A 20,503-nucleotide genomic window follows, 5' to 3' on the forward strand; every position below is an offset into this window, starting at 1 on the left:
TCAACCAACTGGTTGAATACTTATTTGAGAACCGTGGGAAGGCTTGGGAACTTTGTGTCCCTGAGTGCTTCTGAAGATGGGTGGCTCCATACTAGGGCACTCTGCCACCCTCCTTCCCCTGCCATGGGACTTCTCCATGCAGTGATGTCACCTTACTGTGCCTTGGAAAGAGTACAGGTGGCTATGCTGCAATGAGCTGATGTATCTGAATACCTTGCGCTGTGCTGGCTCTGCAAGGTAAATCTCCCCCCCCCACAGAATACTCCTCCTTCCTAGCTCACCCTTCCTCAGCTGACTCTTTTCCCCTGAATACCCCCTCAGTCCTGACTGTTTCCCTTACCCCCATCTTGACTTCCTTGTCTACACCCTCTCTTCCTTCCCTGCACTCTCTCTGGCTTCCCCCTTCAGTGCTGACTGTCCTCTCTATCCTCCCCCATAACCTGTCTGACCTCTCCACCCTATTGACCCCTTCAGTTCTGACTCTATCCTCAATCCTTATCTCCCCCACTAATTCTTGCTGACCTCTCCACACTGACTACCCCCTTCAGTTCTGACTGCCTCCTCTATCCTAATTCCTCCCCCACCCTGGCTGACCTTTCCATTCACCCTGACTACCCCCTTCAGGCCTGATTGTTCCCTTTATTTTCACACCCCCAATCCCACCCTCTTGACCTTAGCTTTTCTGACCCCTCCCATTTCCAACCTCTCTCATTTCTAACTGCCCACTCCATGCTCATTTCCCGCCCCCACCTTGATTGTCCTCTCCCCTGATTACCCCCTCACTCCAGACTGCTTCTGTTCTTCCACCTTGGCAGACCTCTCCACCTTGACTACCCTCTCACTCCTCCCCTTCTCCTCTCTGCATGCAAAGAGGTGCATAAGTGTAGAGTACTTGTTAGGGGGCCCAGTGATAGTTACAACCCTAGAAGATTTGCAAAAAAAATAATAATGTGAATCTGATAGATTCCCTCATCTTTATTCTTTGTAGGCTAAGGTAAACTTATGCTAGTAACTGTGGGAATTTCACCCCTAGGAAAGAAATGCAGTAGAATTGTAAAAAGTGTCAGTGGTATGAAAGCAGCTAGGACCTCTGGGTGTTGGTAGTCAGCAATGTAAGGCACACATCTCATTCCAGTGTTAAGAATTAAATCAATTTGCTAATAATTAGCTCATTTGAACATCCACGTTTGAGCCTCCCAGAAGAGTACATTATGTGTAAGGTTGGACATAATGTAGTGTCAAGTTGTCACCTCTGAGGCTCGAGATGGACTCTCAGAAATAACAACAATCACATGTTTTTGAAAGTTCTTGAAATGTCTTGGGCTGGTTTCTGAGATTGCAATTATAACCCTGTCTGCTCCCTCACTAGCTCACAAATTATATCGCTTGCACACATATGCACTGTAACAAGCATGGATCTGGCGGCTGCTAAGTCGCAGGGGGGGTCTGCAGCCGCCTCTCTCCCTGGCTCTCAAGCGTTATCCGTTCCCTTGGCGTCTAGCACGCCGGGAACGATGTTATCTCCAGCTCATAGGGTTTCTGTCTCGCGCGGGCGCACGCGGAGACAGGACCTTTATGCGGGCAGAAGGCGCGTCAGCTGACCTGACGGTCGGCTGATGTCACTGATGACTCTCGCAGATTCCGTGGTGGGAGTGGCTGGAAGCGTGCCTCCGCTTCTTAAGCCTCCAGTCTTCATTCATTCCCTGTCTGCTGTTGTGAATATTTTGTGTTAGCGCTCAGACCTTAGACTAGTGCCAGGTGTTGAAACCAAGGACTTCACACCAAGACTAGGATTGTTGTTATATTGTATTTGATTACCTGTGTATGATTCTGGCTATACCTCTGACCTTGCTTCCTGCTTAACGCTTCTGTACTTCTGCCTATTTGATTAGTTGCTGAACTCTGCCTGATTACTGATTACTCTTCTGTCTCACGATTCTGTACTGATACTTGTCTTTCTGTTGCCGAACCTAGCCTGTCTGACCTCTCTACTCACCAGTGGGCCCTAGCCACTGGTGAGGCACTATTGTCTCACCAGCTTCTCTGGGGAGATAGTTTCTTATTGCTCCATTAGTGACTGATAGCACCTTTCCAGCTCCTCTGGAAAGGTCTGATCAAGTCTATACAGTCACTTTCACTACTAGTACCTGGCCAGCCCCTCTGGTGAAGGACTAGTCTGTATTTTCCTATTCTCTCACTGTTTGTACCTATTCCAGCCCTTTGAAAAGGTCTGTGCTAGTATTTACAGTCAATGTACTGATAATACTGTACCAGCTCCTCTGGTAGAGTTCCTCTCTACTATTAAGTTACGGTTGCACTAATACACAACTCTGTCAGTATCTCTACCAGCTATACTTGCATTATTGGTGATTCTGCAGATCACCACATAATCAGGTATAGTGTCTGTATTATTGGTGATACTGCAGATCACCTATAATCAGACGTCTGAGTGGCAGCACCCAACCGTTACATGCACCATCCCCTATGTGATAGTTACACATCCATAGGTGTTTCCTGTGCTAAGAGTTGGTTGAAGGATTCTGAACTTAGAATATCCTCTCATAACTCACAGCAATTCTCCCTTAAACTCAGTTCATGTTGCACAGGAAGGGCTCTTACTTACACAATGCATAAAGCGTCAGTGCATGTTATACACACCAGGTAGAATCTAGGTGTTAGGAGAAAGATGTCAGCACTTGAGTTCCATCCAAAGAATAAAGGGTCAACTTGTGATCAGAGGTAAAAGCATAACATTAACAGTGATACACTTCAGGCAGCATTGCTTTTCTTCTCAACAAATCTGGATATAATCTAACATCTCCAGTCTAAATGTCCAAAATCCACAAACCTGTTCCAGAATCAGAAATCATATCTTCTAAACTCTGAGGTCGGTGAAAAAAAGAAACAGTAGTGAACTTTCAAAGATGTGTATGTAGCAAGTACTCTACAATTAAGGCTACTTACACACTGACACATTGCAATTATATAGTACTGTACTATAGTATTGAGCCATTCACATCGACACATTATCAGTGTGGCCGATTCCATTCTATTGCAAGGCATGCTGTGCGGTAGTGGGCAACATGTGCATTTACAGTTGCAGTTAAGCGTACTTTTCTTGTTACCACATGTGTTGCATGAGGTGTGAAACGCACAACGCAACGTTTTCCCTCTGTTGTGTTGCAATCCTTTTTCTGCAGGATGTGCAACGCAATGCCCCAGCGTGAAACTAGACTACATGTTATGATATTTCACTTGATACCAAAGGAAAATATGTTTCAAATATTTAAACTGAGACCCAAGGTAAATTGGATAATGGTGACTATAAAATGCATTCACTTGTTAGCATATATGTGTTTTATTAATTGTTTAATATGTACCAGATATAACGTCAAGGAACTTAAACCCAGTGTTGCTTCATGTAGAACAGGATTGCTCTGACCAAAATTGTGAAAAGGTTGAACAGGGTCTACCAAGTCCAGCCAAAAAGTTTGTTTTATGTGTAGACAATGAAGTGGAATAGCTTGCACCTTCAGTTTATTGTCCAGTTGGAGTAAATTTGGGGGGAAGAGCCTATAGAAGTTGAAAATATAGAGCGAGAGGAGAAGGCACCAGCCTGATAAATCTATAGGTCATTAATTAAATTGTGCATCCTATTATTAAATCATAACCATAAGCATAGCCGGCCTTTGACCTGAGCGACTGGAGCGGTCGCTCAGGGCGCTGGCTTCCAAGGGGGCGCCTATAGCTGGTTGCCTATACTGAGGGCACCTACACCTGAATTCCTATACTGGGGGCACCTATAGCTGGCTACCTTTACTGAGGGAACCAACACCTTGCTACCTATACTGGAGGCACCTACACCTGGCTGCCTATACTGGAGGCACCTACACCTGGCTACCTATGGGGGCGCTATGGAGACCTTCAACTGACTTCCTATACTGGGGGCACCTATGCTTGGCAACGTATGTTGAGGGCACCTACACATGAGATCCTATACTGGGGGAACCTATACCTGACTACCTACCTATACTGAGTCTAAGGGCATTTTTTTTTGGGGGGGGCGCACTGCAGCTATAATGCGTGGTGCAAATTGTCGGTGCTGTGCTATCATTCTAAATGGGGGGGGGGGGGGGCGACTAACTGTCCTACTGATTGTTTTTATTAATATTTCTGAAAGTTTCTAGTCTTCATTTTTAAGTGTATTCAGGATAATGGACTCTTTCCATCCATTCGTGGTTATTAATAGTATTTTTCTGTTAGACATATGTGATGTGTCACGGAGATCTGAGCATTTGGCATGATGTGTCACAACGTCAAAAAGGTTGGGAACCACTGTCCTAGGAGATATCTCAGGAGAAAACGTGAATTGCATATGGGCCTGTGTGTGTGTGTGTGTGCGTGCACGCGGGAAGAGGATGAAGGGGGGGCACAAAAATCAGGTTTCGCTCAGGGCGCTGTAAAACCTAAGGCCGGCCCTGCTCAGGAGAAGTAGTATAATGTGTTTTGCGGTGTATTTTTACACATAACCATGCTGGGTGGGAGAAATATCTCTGTAAATGACAATATTTTTTTTTTACACACTATTGTCCATTTACAGAGATATTTCTCCTGCCCAGCATGGGTATGTGTAAAAATCCACCCCAAAACACATTACACTACTTCTCCTGAGTATGGCGATACCACATGTGTGACACTTTTTTGCAGTCTAGGTGCGCTAAGGGGCATAGCCGGCCTTTGACCTGAGCGACTGGAGCGGTCGCTCAGGGCGCTGGCTTCCAAGGGGGCGCCTATAGCTGGTTGCCTATACTGAGGGCACCTACACCTGAATTCCTATACTGGGGGCACCTATAGCTGGCTACCTTTACTGAGGGAACCAACACCTTGCTACCTATACTGGAGGCACCTACACCTGGCTGCCTATACTGGAGGCACCTACACCTGGCTACCTATGGGGGCGCTATGGAGACCTTCAACTGACTTCCTATACTGGGGGCACCTATGCTTGGCAACGTATGTTGAGGGCACCTACACATGAGATCCTATACTGGGGGAACCTATACCTGACTACCTACCTATACTGAGTCTAAGGACATTTTTTTTTTGGGGGGGGGGGGGGCGCACTGCAGCTATAATGCGTGGTGCAAATTGTCGGTGCTGTGCTATCATTCTGAATGGGGGGGGGGGGGGCGACTAACTGTCCTACTGATTGTTTTTATTAATATTTCTGAAAGTTTCTAGTCTTCATTTTTAAGTGTATTCAGGATAATGGACTCTTTCCATCCATTCGTGGTTATTAATAGTATTTTTCTGTTAGACATATGTGATGTGTCACGGAGATCTGAGCATTTGGCATGATGTGTCACAACGTCAAAAAGGTTGGGAACCACTGTCCTAGGAGATATCTCAGGAGAAAACGTGAATTGCATATGGGCCTGTGTGTGTGTGTGTATGTGCGTGCACGCGGGAAGAGGATGAAGGGGGGGCACAAAAATCAGGTTTCGCTCAGGGCGCTGTAAAACCTAAGGCCGGCCCTGACCATAAGGTACAACAGGGTGCCCAGGCAAGCGGTTTAAAGTAAACCACCCTTCACCACCTACTCCCCTGAGCCCCCTGCTGTACATCATAGATATGTACTGTATAACATGGTTTATTAATACACAAGCTAATAAAGAGACCACAAATGTATCAGGTTGGTGTCTCCTCCTCTTGTGTCCTGTCTTCAAAAATGTATTTTACTTCCTTTCCATACAGGAAGTGGTGTAAATTTCTGCAACAGAGAAAAAGCAATAATAAAAAAAAAGAATCGTGGGTAATAATTTGTTCCTCTATGAGGATTTTATGTCTTTTCCTTACTTTCTGTCCTGGATAAGCTCAGAATGCACATCAAAGCCTCAGGTGTCATCAAGGCAGTTTGCTACATAGAAAGATAATCTGATTATTGTATTGGGAAAAAATCATATATCTGTACAGGATATGCCTGTTGTTAGAGCCATCAGGACCGGTTCTAGCTACAATGGGACCCTGAGGCAAAAGTAACTTGGAGCCCCCCTTATGCCCCGCTTCCAACCAAATCACCCCAAGGGCCCCTACGCCATGTGCCAGACCCGATCAACCCCCCACCACAAATTATTATTAATCATTAGGTGACCATATGTTCCCTAAAAAGAATTTTTGCGGTTCTAATTATTCATCTCCTCCTTTTCCTATACAGAGTGTACACACGGCATCCCCACTGTCATGAATCACCATAGCTGGAGGGAGGCACCTTGGGGGGCCCCCATAGGCTCAGGGGCCCTGGGGCAATTGCCCCTTTTGCCTCTATGGAAGCCCCGGCCCTGAGAGCCATTGTATAATTTTTATAATTTTTTTTAGTCAGTCATTATTAGAACTCCCCACTGAAGCTTCTTGTACTCATCTAGTTTCCTCTCGCTATAGTAACTAATCTGAATGCTTGGTGAGGATGCGCATATTTTTCTGTATGTGTATCTTTGCTTAGGCTTTTTCCCAGTGGAAACCAAGAGACCAGAACCAACTTGACACCAGTTCTTTCACTGTAATTACATCAAAGTTTTGACTGGAGTTGATCTATAAAGACACCAAGATAATAAAAATGTAGCAATACAAGGAGCAAACAAAATGTTTGTGTTCAGGCTAGAAATGAGCTCTATCCCATTTATGACTCAGGACCAGAAGACATCTACGTATTATTATATTTGTTTCTGTCGAGAGCACTGCTGCTTTCTGTAAGGTCCTGTTCATCTCAGCAGTGGTGTTGTATGGTGCATACTGCTCTTCACCACATCTGTCCATTGGCGTGTGCAGTGCTTTCCCATTCTATGCAATTATTACTGGTACCACACCACCAGCCATGTGAAAGGGACTGTGCCAGCAAGCATTAAAGGACAACTGAATTGTGAAGAATGTGTAGGCTGCCTTATTTATTTCATTTTAAGCAATAGAGATGGCCCAAACAGTATTCTGCGAACATCGGCTGTTCGCATTCGCGGTAACCAATGAACATTTAGCATGTTTGATTCGCCCCCTATACATCATCATTGAGATAAACTTTGACCCCTTACCTCACAGTCATCAGACACATGGCAGCCAATCAGCTAGCACCCCTTCCTGGAACCCCACCCCCTATCAAAAAGCAGTTGTGGTGGCTATATTGGATGTATTATCTGCTGGCTGCTGTGCTGACTGTTAGTGAGAGCAGGGTCAGACTTTCTGCAGATAGGTAGGGAAAGCATTAGCTAGGCCTGTGTCCTTGTTCCTCACTAGCTGTGAAAACAAACAGCCCTTTTGAGGGCTAGCACATCGTTCTCCTGTGTTTTTTTGTGTGTGTATTAGAGATGGCCCGAACCTCCGATTTTCGGTTCGCAAACCTCCCACGAAAGTTCAGTTCGCACGAACTTTCGCAAACCACAATAAACTTCAATGGGGATGCGAACTTTGAAAAATAGAAAAAATTATGCTGGTCACAAAAGTGATGGAAAAGATGTTTCAAGGGGTCTAACACCTGGAGGGGGGCATGGTGGAGTGGGATACACGCCAAAAGTCCCCGGGAAAAATCAGGATTGGACGCAAAGCAGTGTTTTAGGGGCAGAAATTACATTGAATGCTATGTATACATCAATCAGGGAGTGTAATTAGAGTACTGCTTTACACTGACACACCAAACTCACTGTGTAACGCACCGCAAACAGCTGTTTGTGTAGTGATGGCCGTGCTGGACTGGTTCGCACCATGGTCAGAGTGCAGGCGATATCGGTTTTCAAGCCCATATGGTAGTTAGGCATAGGTAGGTGTCCCAGTAGTTATCTAGGCATAGGTAGGTGTTCCTGTATAGGTAGGTGGGTGCCCCAGTAGTTAGCTAGGCATAGGTAGGTGTTCCCGTATAGGTAGGTGGGTGCCCCAGTAGTTAGCTAGGCATAGGTAGGTGTTCCCGTATAGGTTGATAGGTGCCCCAGTAGTTAGCTAGGCATAGGTAGGTGTTCCCGTATAGGTAGGTAAGTGCCCCAGTAGTTAGCTAGGCATAGGTAGGTGTTCCTGTATAGGTAGGTGGGTATCCCAGTAGTTAGCTAGGCATAGTTAGGTGTTCCCGTATAGGTAGGTGGGTGCCCCAGTAGTTAGCTAGGCATAGGTAGATATTCCCGTATAGGTAGGTGGATGCCTCCGTAGTTCGCTAGGCATAGGTAGGTGTCCCTGTATAGGTAGGTAGGTGCCCCAGTAGTTAGCTAGGCATAGGTAGGTGTTCCTGTATAGGTAGGTGGGTGCCCCAGTAGTTAGCTGGGCATAGGTAGGTGTCCCAGTATAGATAGTTAGACAGGGCCTGGCAAAGTATAGTGATTACTAAGGTCCAGCTGCAACAGATAGGGCTGTATAATGCAGTGTCAGTTGGCAACACAACAAAAAAAATAGATCACAAGAACAAGATTAGCTCTCAAAAGAGCTGTTATGGGGTGCTATTTTAGCAATAAGAATCAGCAAGGAGCAAGCTAACAAGCCTACAAGAGCCTAACTAATCTTTCCCTATGAGAGAGTCTACAGCAGCTGTCCCTTCTCTATTTACTGCAGGCACACGAGTGAGTCCATAGCCTGCCGCTGCCTGCCTTTTATAAGGGGGGAGTGGCTCCATGAGAGAGTGTAGCCTGATTGGCTACAATGTGCTTGCTGACTGTGATGTAGTGGGTCAAAGTTGACCCTAATGGTGCATTATGGGGGCAAACCGAACTTCCGCAAAAGTTTGCGGTTCTCCGCGAACACGAACCACCAAAAGTTCGCCGGGAACCGTTCGCCGGCGAACCGTTCAGGCCATCTCTATGTGTGACACTCCACAGCCCACTGACACCCAGAGCTGTGTGCACACTACTGCTGTTGCCTCATTAACTTGCAGGCACAGAACCACTCCAGTGCATTATTATTTCACTGTATTCTGATAGTACTATTGCATTTCTCTGTGTGAGACACTCTACAGCCCACTGACACCCAGAGCTGTGCATAATGTGATTTCTGCCCTTTAGGAATCAAAACCTGACTCCGTAATTTTTGGTGGAACTTTTGGCATGGATCCCCCTCCAGCATGCCCCTGTCCAGGTGTTAGACTCTTTGAAACAAATTTTCCATCACTTTTGTGACCAGAAACAGTCTTTGTAGGTTTTAAATTTCGGCCGCCTATTGAAGTCTATGGCGGTTCACCAGATTCGTCTGTTCGAGAAAAATTTTCGGAAATTTGCGTTCACCGTTCGCGAATGGAAAATTCTACGTTCACGACATCTCTATTAAGCAATACCAGTTGCCTGGCTGTCCTGCTGATCCTCTGCCTCTAATACTGTTAGCCATAGACCCTGAACAAGCATATGTAGATTTTAAGCTTTTGGCAGGTTCTTCCCCCCTTAGTGTGTCCTTCTTGATCTTGCAACCCCAGCTATGTCACCCTTCTCTTGGATTAACTTGATTTGCTGGGTCTCTGTAAAATCAAATGATCCTGCATATATAACTGTGTGCCATGTTGTATAACTGCTACCTCTCTGTCTGTCACCCCTTGTTTACATTGCATGTATCCCTATTTGTCCGGCACTGCGTAATATGTTGGCGCTTTATAAATACAATAAATAATAATTATAATTTCAGTAGGTGGGGTAGGACGATGTGCATGGACCCTAAAACTTCCATAATGTTGAGATCTCTGTTAAAAAGGATTTCATTTCACTTGATTGTGGCTTGCATGCTACATAGCCGTTTAAAATTATACTTTCATGACAGTACATTGTTGATATTATTTAATTGTTCGATGTCTCTTTGTAACACAGAACAGATTTGTAGTGTAGATTTTCCAATGTAAACAGCTCTTAGAAGTTTGTATATGTATCCGTTAGTAAAGCAATAAATTTATTTTCAGGACAGACAGTTATACCCAACACATGACTGCAGCCGTAATATGCTCCTCTTTTCTGAAAAAAGCATCTTACCATTTTATTCCTTGGATGGAGCTGAGGTGCTGACACACGTCTTCAGGCAGTTGGTTAGGCGAGGAGTGGAGTGTGTGCACCGAGTACAGGCGTGCTTCAATGCTAATATGCTAAAACAACCACAGCAAATAAAGCATGGTGTGCCAGTGAGGCTTGATGGACAGCTTGGAAACGACTTTTATGAAACAACAAAACGTGTTTATTTTTCCATTTTATACAATGCTCTTATATTCTGTAGCGCTTTACAGAGAACAGTATATCTTTCATATCACTCTCTCGTCCAGAAGGAACTTATAGATTAATGGTCCAGCTTCAGTCATACACAAATGAGAAGGCCAGACTGGATGACAAAGCGATTAATCCAAGGCTCGGCCTACACAGGTGCATTTTAGTCACTCAGTTACAAGAATTAGAGAATTGATATTTCGGTATCATAAGGCTGCTCTACACAACATTTCAAGTGGGTTCAAGTGATAGCTCTTCTGTAATTGCTCAACTTTATTTCATAGAAGATAATTAGTGCACTTTATTTTATCTCCATAGATTTGAATTAGAGAAAGAGATTTATTGTTCCACAACTGCTTATTGGAGGGTGTTCCACTCTCTGTAAATATAGTATTAATCTCTTATAAATCTCTTATATATTTACTATATATCTCTTATAAACTTATAAATCTTTTGCAAAAGTACTTAGCAGTAGAGATGGCCAAACGCGGTCGCCGGTGAATGGTTCCCGGTGAATAACGACTGTTTGCCGAACATTTTTTTTTTCAGCAAATTTTCATGTCACATGCTACAATCACCAAATCTGCAGGGAATGTTAAGGAGGGCTGTGGCAACAATATTTATTCTTTTAAAAAGACCTTGTAGTTTTTGAGAAAATCAATTTTAAGGCTACTTGCACACCAAGACGTTGCGTTAGGTGCTATGTTAAGGTCGCATAAAGTGCACCTAACGCAACGTATGGTGGTGGGGGAGAGGACGGTAGAGTGAGCCGCGTCAGGCGGCTCTATCCGTATAAGGTCTCCCAGAGTGGCGCTGATTGGCCGGCGGGACCACGTGATGCGGATCGAGACACTCCGCATCACGTGGTCCCGCCGGCCAATCAGCAGCCGCCAGTGCAGTGAATATTAAGTAGCCATGTGCGCGGCTACTGTAGCTGCATCTCCCCGCCTCCTCTCCGCCCCCCACTGAGCATGTGCAAACAGTCTAACGCGGCTATAGCCGCTGTAACGCCGTAGCATGCTGCACTTTCGGCAGAACGTGCAGCGTTACATGTAACGCAACGTGGGCTGTGTGAACAGCCCACTTGTGTTACATTGCTGTGCATTGGGGGAGCGTTACAGGCGCACTAACGTGCGCCTGTAACGTCTTAGTGTGTAAGCAGCCTAAGGTTACAACTTACAACGTTAAAAAGTGTGTTTTAAATACTGTTAAATGACAGATAATGTATTAACCTACCTGCAGTGTAAATGTAGATATATCAAAAGAAAGAGTAGTAAATTTAATGCCAGTGTTTCCAGGTGGTCAGTAGTGCACAATGACCACATGGAAACCCCGGTGGAACTCGCAACGCTTAGGGCAGGGATCGCTGTATAGCCGCAATATTGCTGTATAAAATTTCCTGGCAAATGTAACTATGCTTTGATCATTTAAAGGTTATATAAAAAAAATGATGGAATTGCAAATGAAACATGAAATTACAATTTAATTTAAAATTACGAATTAAGAAATTACAAATTTTCTGATAATTATGATATACGATTTTGTGTCATAAGTGCAAATTTTGAGTTGTAATTATGAAAACGTAAGAAAGGAGTAGGTCAGTACCTCTATGCGCATTTCACCCGGGGAGGGGGCAAGAATCTGGGGTCCCCTCCTTAAAGGGGACTCTCAAATGCCACTATGAACCCCCCCTCCCAGGACATCAACAGCCCCCACCTCCACCTGGGTGTCAGAGGTGGTGAAGAGCCACTTGTACATGGATTGGACAAGGGCTCTGGGGGATAGGAGGAAGCTTGGCTGCCCCTCTTTTTCAGAGCCCTCCATACCATGGACCATGCAGGCTGGTATAGCTCAGGGTGTGAAGCCCCATGTGGTCTGGGCTCCACATGCTGGCTATCCGGCTATCCCAGTCTACTGGGTGATAAGGTTTTAAAGGGGCACAGGAGGGGGGACCCCACATCACTTTTTTTTTAAACTTAATCTACCTTTTAATTGCCAAATCATAGCTGAAGGGATCCTTATCAAGCAATATTGCGGTTGTACAGTAATCCCTTGCCAAAGCATTGCAAGTTCCACTGGGGTTTCGAGGTGGTCAGTATGCACTGCATACGGACCACCTGGAAACCCCAGCATGAAATTCATTGCTCTTTCTTTTGATACATGTAAATTTACACTACTGATATATTGATATATTATCTGTCATTTAACTGCATTTAAAAGGTACCAGAGCCCAAACAGCAGTCAAAAAAAGGCATTATATGCTGTCAGGATGGTGTGAGCCCTCACTTACCACTCCATTGTTTTTAATCTGTGTGCCTCCGTTCCTCCGTTCTATCCCCTGTTAGCGGCTCCTGACTCCAGCATCCTGTATTGTAATAGAGGGATTCCTCTCCCCCTGTGCTTGTGCCTACGTTATCTGCAGATACTCCAGCTCGCTCGTGTCCTGCAGGCATGCGCGCTCCACAGACCTGGGCAGTTCCCGCTGTGAAGAAGCGCTACCTGGCAGGGAGCCAAAGGAGGCAGGAGGATTTTTTATTTCTACAGCTGCATCACAATGAGAGGGCCCAGGGCTGTGGAGCGCACCGGTCCAGCGCCGGTCCTCAACAATCCTCCGTTACCCCGCCGCTGCCCAGTTTTGGTTTGCAGAGTTGCCATCCACTGTGCCTGCGTGGCCCTGACTGCACACATCCTCATTCGCGTCTTGGGCAGGCGCAGTACAGATTTTCTGCAGGGCTTCACAGGCTTAGTGGCCATCGACTTGTAAGTCAATGGTGAAGAAACGGAGCCACAGTGGGAGAACAGAGGATCATTGAGGACCGTCGCAGGACAGGATGGCTACAGGGGGCTGGCAGAAGCCCCAGGTAAAACTCTTTTTTTAAAAAACATCTTCAGGTCCGCTTTAAAGTCATTGTGATGTTCGCACATCACTACTTAGCAGTTTTTTGTCTCTGAAGGGGAAAGTGACCTGCATGGCTCTAGTTCTTGTGAGAAGAAGTCTGAACATTTAGAGGAATCCCATGCAAATAAATGGAGACTCTGCAAACACAAACTGGAACGTACAGGAAAGGAAAACAGATCTGTGTAGCTGTCTTTTTCAGTGTTTCAATATTTGTAGCTCAGTTATTCATTTCATAATGAAGTTAAAATTAGAATTTGTCACATGATAAATCATCACTACCAGTTACTGGAAAACGTGACAAGTAGACGCTTAAAAGCATTTTACTATGAGTCTTCTGTTTGTCAATTTTTGGCCGACGATAAAATAGATACAGTTGCATTTTCATTACTGCCAGTAATTTATGAGATAGATCATTTAAAACAGGACTTTACCCAGATCCACCAGACATACAGTACATTAAATGACCTCTGTCACTAAAATCTTTAAATTTAAAACATATGTAAACACACATAAATAAGAAGAACATCTTACTGAGTAAAAAGAGCCATAAATTACTTTTCTCCTATGTTGCTGTCATTTACAGTAAGTAGTAGAAATCTGAAATTACCGACAGGTTTTGGGCTAGTCCATTTCCTCATGTGGGGTTTTCAAAGTTTTCTTTATTTTCAAAAGTACTTAGTAAATGGCAGTTGCACCGTCCAACTGCCAAAAAATGTGTACGGTGAGCAGGCAGGGTGGTTGCATCTTTGTATAAATCTTGTTCAGGGACTGTCTTTATAAAGAATAAAGGCTATGCTGAGAATCCCCTATGGAGCTATGGCCTAATCCAAAACCTGTCGGTAATGTCAGATTTCTACTACTTACAGTAAGTGACAGCAATATAGGAGAAGATTAATGTATGGCTCCTTTTACTCAGAAAGAAACGTACCTTATATCCTCGCGTATAAGCCTAATTTTTCAGCACAAAGGATGTGCTGTAAAGTTACCCCCTCGGCTTATATGCGAGTCTGTGGAGCAAAATGGATGGTGGAGCAGAACGGATGTGGAGCAGATTTTGTTACTGGCAGAGGATCGTAAGGATCGTGCTCTAGCGATCCTGCTCTTGCCAGCTGGTCTGTTCCCCCCATCCCCTACAACATGGTGTGCAGAGAGGGCTGCTCAAGACTACCTGTGTCCCATGGTTTGTGGAGCGGAGCGTACCAGCAATGTGTCAGCGGTGCAATGATTGGGGATTCATACTGTGTAGCAATCGCTGTGTCTGATATCTATGACGTCATCTAGTGGCGTCTTGAGATGCAACTGTATCATTCTTGGGGTACACCTGGCTATGGGGAGGAAGAGTGACTTGTACTGAGGGCACATCAGGCTACTGGGGAGTGGGCTTATATGTGAATCAATCACTTTTTCCTGATTTCTGAGGGAAAAGTGGGTACCTCAGCTTATACACGGGTCTGCTTATATGCGAGTATATACGGTACTTTTTATTTGTTTGTGTTTACATATATTTTAAATTTTAAGATTTTTGCGACAGTAGACCTTTAAATGGATTTCATCAAATATTCACAATAAAGACCACCTTTGAAAAGGAATCCACAATCAGAAATTAGTGCAGACTTTCTTTTTTAAAGTGGACCTAATGATGTTGATCCAGGGATTTTATCTGATTGCCATCTGGAGTCGGGAAGGAATTTTTCCCTTTAGGGGCTAATTGGACCATGCCTTGTAAGGGTTTTTTCGCCTTCCTCTGGATCAACAGGGATATGTGAGGGAGCAGTTGTACTTTATACTGGTTGAACTCGATGGACGTATGTCTTTTTTCAACCAAAATAACTATGTAACTATGTAACTATGACCTGAACTCAGAATGTCCTCTCTTCTCTAAAAGATACGCAAGAGCACAATAACCTTTAAACAAAAAAACATTTCTTTGTTACAATTGATACAAATCCTGCAATAAATCTACACTGTTTCTACTTCCTGATTCAAGGAAGCAGACATATTGTTAACACCCTGTGCTTTCAAATGAGCTTATATGCCATCTCTGCCGTGGCAGTCATGTGACAAAGGGGAAAGATCAAATTACAACTTGTGATTAGACACAAATGAGGGGGAATTAAACAGGCTAAACTCTCTAAGTACATACAGGGTGCATTTCTCTCTGTTTTCCTTCTGTCCTGTTCAAGAGTTCAGGTCAACTTTAATGGCTGCTAGTGATGTGAGTAGTGATGGACCAAACTGTTCCCGGTGATCATCAGCTGTTTGCCCGCTGGCGAACAGATTGTGCAGTTCGATCAGCCCCCATTCATTTACACGGAGCGCAAAAGTGTGAGCACAGCAGCCATTTTGCATTGTACCTGTGACTGCTGTAGTTTAGGAGAGAGCTCAGCTGAGTGAGGGATAGCTTAGGTAGCTTGTTGTTCAGGACTTTTTAGCTGTGTTGGAGAGATGTTCTCCCAGACTGCCAGTAGTAGTTCACTGACTATTTTCCTGTATTAGACCTCACTGGCACTGCAGTTCACTGGCAGGACCTTCTTTTTTGGGTGACTGTTGCACATTGCGTAAACCTATCTGTCTCCTGAGTTAAAGAGAGTCTGAAGCCATAATAAAAATGGCTTTTTTCCTTATATATAGCAGGGGCATGTGTGCTAAAACGCCGCTATCCCGCAGCTGAACGAGGGTCCTTTCCCCTCCAAAGCCCCCCATGCAGAATCACGACCAACTTGGTCGTAGATTTTGCTACCCTTGTGCGCTTCCATGTGAGGCAAGGCTATGAGCTGCAGCCCTGCCTCACACGCGTCTATCAGCGGCTGATCTCCGCCTCTCCCCCGCCCCTCTCAGTGAAGGAAGACTGAGAGGGGCGGGAAGAGGCGGAGATCTGCCGCTGATAGACGCGTGTTAGGCAGGGCTGCAGCTCATAGCCCCGCCTCACATGGAAGCGCTCCCTGGGCAGCACAGGGGGGATTTGGAGGGGAAAAGACCCTCGTTTAGCCGCGGGATAGCGGCGTTTTAGCAGGGGCACACATGCCCCTGCTATATATAAAGAAAAAAGCCATTTTAATTATGGCTTCAGACTCTCTTTAACATTCAGTTCACCAAAGCACCTGAGTGTCCACTACGGGCTACAGGGGCTGGAAAACCACAATCGAGTGAACTCCCATGAACGTGCGCACAAGCAAGGCGACCGGCACCACTACACAAAGACTGCCACCGAGAGGACTAAGATTTATGTCCTGGAGGTTATGTCCAATTATTCACTCACTTGACGTTATTACGAAAGCTCTTTGTGGTTGTTTGCAGAGCGCTAAATGCAGCATTTCGTTTGTCATTGTAAACCGGGCCTAGCCCTTACACTACCTGATCGCGGGTACACACTGGACGTTTTAAAGCCCTTTAGAGTTTAAAACACAACTCTGCACAAAATACAGTGGTGTGAAAAACTATTTGCCCCCTTCCTGATTTCTTATTCTTTTGCATGTTTGTCACACTTAAATGTTTCTGCTCATCAAAAACCGTTAACTATTAGTCAAAGATAACATAATTGAACACAAAATGCAGTTTTAAATGATGGTTTTTATTATTTAGTGAGAAAAAAAACCTCAAAACCTACATGGCCCTGTGTGAAAAAGAAATTGCCCCCTGAACCTAATAACTGGTTGGGCCACCCTTAGCAGCAATAACTGCAATCAAGCGTTTGCGATAACTTGCAATGAGTCTTTTACAGCGCTCTGGAGGAATTTTGGCCCACTCATCTTTGCAGAATTGTTGTAATTCAGCTTTATTTGAGGGTTTTCTAGCATGAACCGCCTTTTTAAGGTCATGCCACAACATCTCAATAGGATTCAGGTCAGGACTTTGACTAGGCCACTCCCAAGTCTTCATTTTGTTTTTGTTCAGCCATTCAGAGGTGAATTTGCTGGTGTTTTTTGGGTCATTGTCCTGCTGCAGCACCCAAGATCGCTTCAGCTTGAGTTGTCGAACAGATGGCCGGACATTCTCCTTCAGAATTTTTTGGTAGACAGTAAAATTCATGGTTCCATCTATCACAGCAAGCCTTCCAGGTCCTGAAGCAGCAAAACAACCCCAGACCATCACACTACCACCACCATATTTTACTGTTGGTATGATGTTCTTTTGCTGAAATGCTGTGTTACTTCTACGCCAGATGTAACGGGACACACACCTTCCAAAAAGTTCAACTTTTGTCTCCTCGGTCCACAAGGTATTTTACCAAAAGTCTTGGCAATCATTGAGATTTTTTTTTAGCAAAATTGAGACGAGCCTTAATGTTCTTTTTTGCTTAAAAGTGGTTTGCGCCTTGGATATCTGCCATGCAGGCCATTTTTGCCCAGTCTCTTTCTTATGGTGGAGTCGTGAACACTGACCTTAATTGAGGCAAGTGAGGCCTGCAGTTCTTTAGATGTTGTCCTGGGGTCTTTTGTGGCCTCTCGGATGAGTTTTCTCTGCGCTCTTGGGGTAATTTTGGTCGGCCGGCCACTCCTGGGAAGGTTCATCACTGTTCCATGTTTTTGCCATTTGTGGATAATGGCTCTCACTGTGGTTCGCTGGAGTCCCAAAGCTTTAGAAATGGCTTTATAACCTTTACCAGACTGATAGATCTCAATTACAGTACTTTTGTTCTCATTTGTTCCTGAATTTCTTTGGATCTTGGCATGATGTCTAGCTTTTGAGGTGCTTTTGGTCTACTTCTCTGTGTCAGATAGCTCCTATTTAAGTGATTTCTTGATTGAAACAGGTGTGGCCTGGGGGTGACTACAGAAATTGAACTCAGGTGTCAGGGTCATGTAGATTTGGAGTTTTTTCTCTCACTAAATAATAAAAAAACATCATTTAAAACTGCATTTTGTGTTCAATTATGTTATCTTTGACTAATAGTTAACGGTTTTTGATGAGCAGAAACATTTAAGTGTGACAAACATGCAAAAGAATAAGAAATCAGGAAGGGGGCAAATAGTTTTCACACCACTGTATGTATTTTTATTATGGAAATATTGCCACCATCCCCCTCCGGCATGCCACTGTCCAGGTGTTAGGATCCTTTAAACATTTTTAAATCAGTTTTGTGGCTAGAAATAGTTCCTATAGGTGTTAGCGTTCACCTGCCCATTGAAGTCTATGGCAGTTTGCCGCGTTTGGTGGTCCAACGCATTTGCCAGTTCACGAACGGACACGGAATTGTTTGTGGACCATTCACAAACTGATTGACAGGAAGCTCATCCATCACTAGATGTGAGGTATTATCAGGTATTATCAGGTGACTTATTGAATGCAGGGAATTTCCACTTTTTCCCTCACTCGATGGTCTCCAGGTCTCTGGTCTATGGGAGAGAGTTAAATAAAATAAAATGCCCACAAAAATGCCTTGCTGGTGCACAAATGACCGCTATCATGTGAAAATTACCCTTTAAGCCATTTTACATATTTTAATGGATGACATTTCTGTGACATCTTTACATTGATTGGGTTTCCTCAAAAAGTTAAAAAATAATTTATAATGTTATGGTGGTCACGAATATGTATATATTTCATTAAATGAAAATGAAATGGACCAAGTTACTTATTCACACTACTAGCTGCTATCATATGTAAAATGTTCTGTTACAGACATTCCCTTGTGTCATTCTGGTGAAATTGTGAATGAATATATGCATGTTGCAGTGCCATCTCCTGGCTACATTCTGTATTACAGTTAAACAGATTTTTTTTTTCAAGTGTTCATGAAACTGCTATTAGGCAACATGCTATGAAAAGGGAACCTGGTAAAATTACAGGCTGCTATTACTACTTTTATCTATTTTTAAAATAATTAGTAGTCTGTCTGTCATAATGGTCCTTTGGCATCATTATGTTCAGGATCCATTCATGGTAGGCCCATCATATAATACATGTAAACTGCACTACTAACTAACATTGCTGCATATATATTTTTGCGCATTGCTCATATAAATGAAACCTGTGCCCGATGCGGTGCTGTGCATTGCGTTTTAAGGGCCCATTTCTACTATATACAGATTTGCCGCGTTTCCTCACATGCGAGCTGCACAGGGAAATGCTGCCTATCTGTAACATTTCTTGCCGTACAGATTGCACTTTGGTACGAATCTGGACGGCATGCTGCAGATTTATGCAGCATGTAGATGTATCCCTAAGCTATGAATGGCATGGCTAGCTATTCGGGCTGCGGCTATGCAGCAGGACAGGAGGCACGGCCTAATCAGAAGTGGCCGTTCCTCCCAGTGGAAATAGGCCCTAAGGCAACTCATTCCATTTTTTAAATGGGGCTGTTCACACATCCACTCTTTCTGTGCACAATGTGTTGCTGCACTTTGAACATACACCAGATGCATTGGTGTAGCATCTGATGTATTGAATGGCATCTGTTCTGCAACAGACTTGTTGTGCATGATGCTAAAATATAATATGGGTCCCAGTACTTAATGCATGCTTTAAATTGTACACAGAATGTGGGGCCTAATTATTATGCGAACAGTGAAGTAAGAAATGTCAGAACATCTGATTTGCATATTGAGCTAGTGAAATGGAATAGTAGTAAAGTTGGGATGGGGAGTAATTAGCTTGACTTTCCTGCAGACATTCAATTATAGGAAAATGTAGGTCTTTAAAGTTTATTTCTTTAAGCAAGCCACCTTCGCTGCAGCAAAAACACGTTAGGTTGCTCAAAATTACCTTAAGGCCCGATTTACACTTGCGTTAAGTGGCAAATGGATCCGTGAAAACGGATCTGATTACTGGTTGATCAATTCTGTTTTCACTCTGTTTGCATTCTGCTGCTTCCGTTCCGTTTCCCCATATTCCCCCCCCCCCCCCCCGACCCCAATGGGGGGGATATGGGGAAACAGAACGGAAGCAGCAGAAGGCAAGCGGAGTTCCATTTTGTCATTGCCTCCAATGCAGTGTTTCAGCTTCCGTTTCTGCTGGGCTTAACGGTCCAGAAAAATTGGTGCAGGAGGAAACTTGCAGTCCGTTCAGCGGACTGTGCAGAATCCGTTTGAATTGACGGATGTAAACGGATCCATAGGTTAACACTGGATTAATTTGCATCCATTAGCATCCGTTTCCTTCCGATCCGGGAACGGACCATTTTTTACCGCTAATGTGAACCGGGCTGGTCTTTAATGAAAAAGACTGCATAAAATCATACTTTAAAGATATAATAAATGAACCACTTAGCCAACAGGCTGCTATTATCAACTTTAGAGTATTACAATAAGGTGAAAAAAAAAAGTTTTAGGTTTCAGGATCTAATATGGTAATAAAAGTCATGAACGATAGCCATGCTAACAAATGTCTCCTTTTGTAGGAATGTGATCAGGTCCATGTAGATGATGTGTCTTCTGATGACAATGGCCAAGACTTGAGGTACTGT

General features: G+C 44.1%; 1 protein-coding gene across 17 annotated transcripts in view; it reads left to right on the forward strand.

The window, feature by feature from the left end:
- The window catches only part of EYA4 (EYA transcriptional coactivator and phosphatase 4), a 481,052-nt gene that overhangs the window by 437,700 nt on the left and 22,849 nt on the right, over positions 1–20,503 (forward strand). For all 17 annotated transcript variants that reach the window (XM_068231595.1, XM_068231603.1, XM_068231607.1 and 14 more), the window contains one exon: positions 20,438–20,496. In XM_068231595.1, the coding sequence (XP_068087696.1) occupies positions 20,438–20,496 (59 nt within the window). The remainder of the gene's footprint in view (positions 1–20,437; positions 20,497–20,503) is intronic.

The sequence above is a fragment of the Hyperolius riggenbachi genome, chromosome 4 (assembly GCF_040937935.1).
Source record: "Hyperolius riggenbachi isolate aHypRig1 chromosome 4, aHypRig1.pri, whole genome shotgun sequence".
NCBI classification, from domain to species: Eukaryota; Metazoa; Chordata; class Amphibia; order Anura; family Hyperoliidae; genus Hyperolius; species Hyperolius riggenbachi.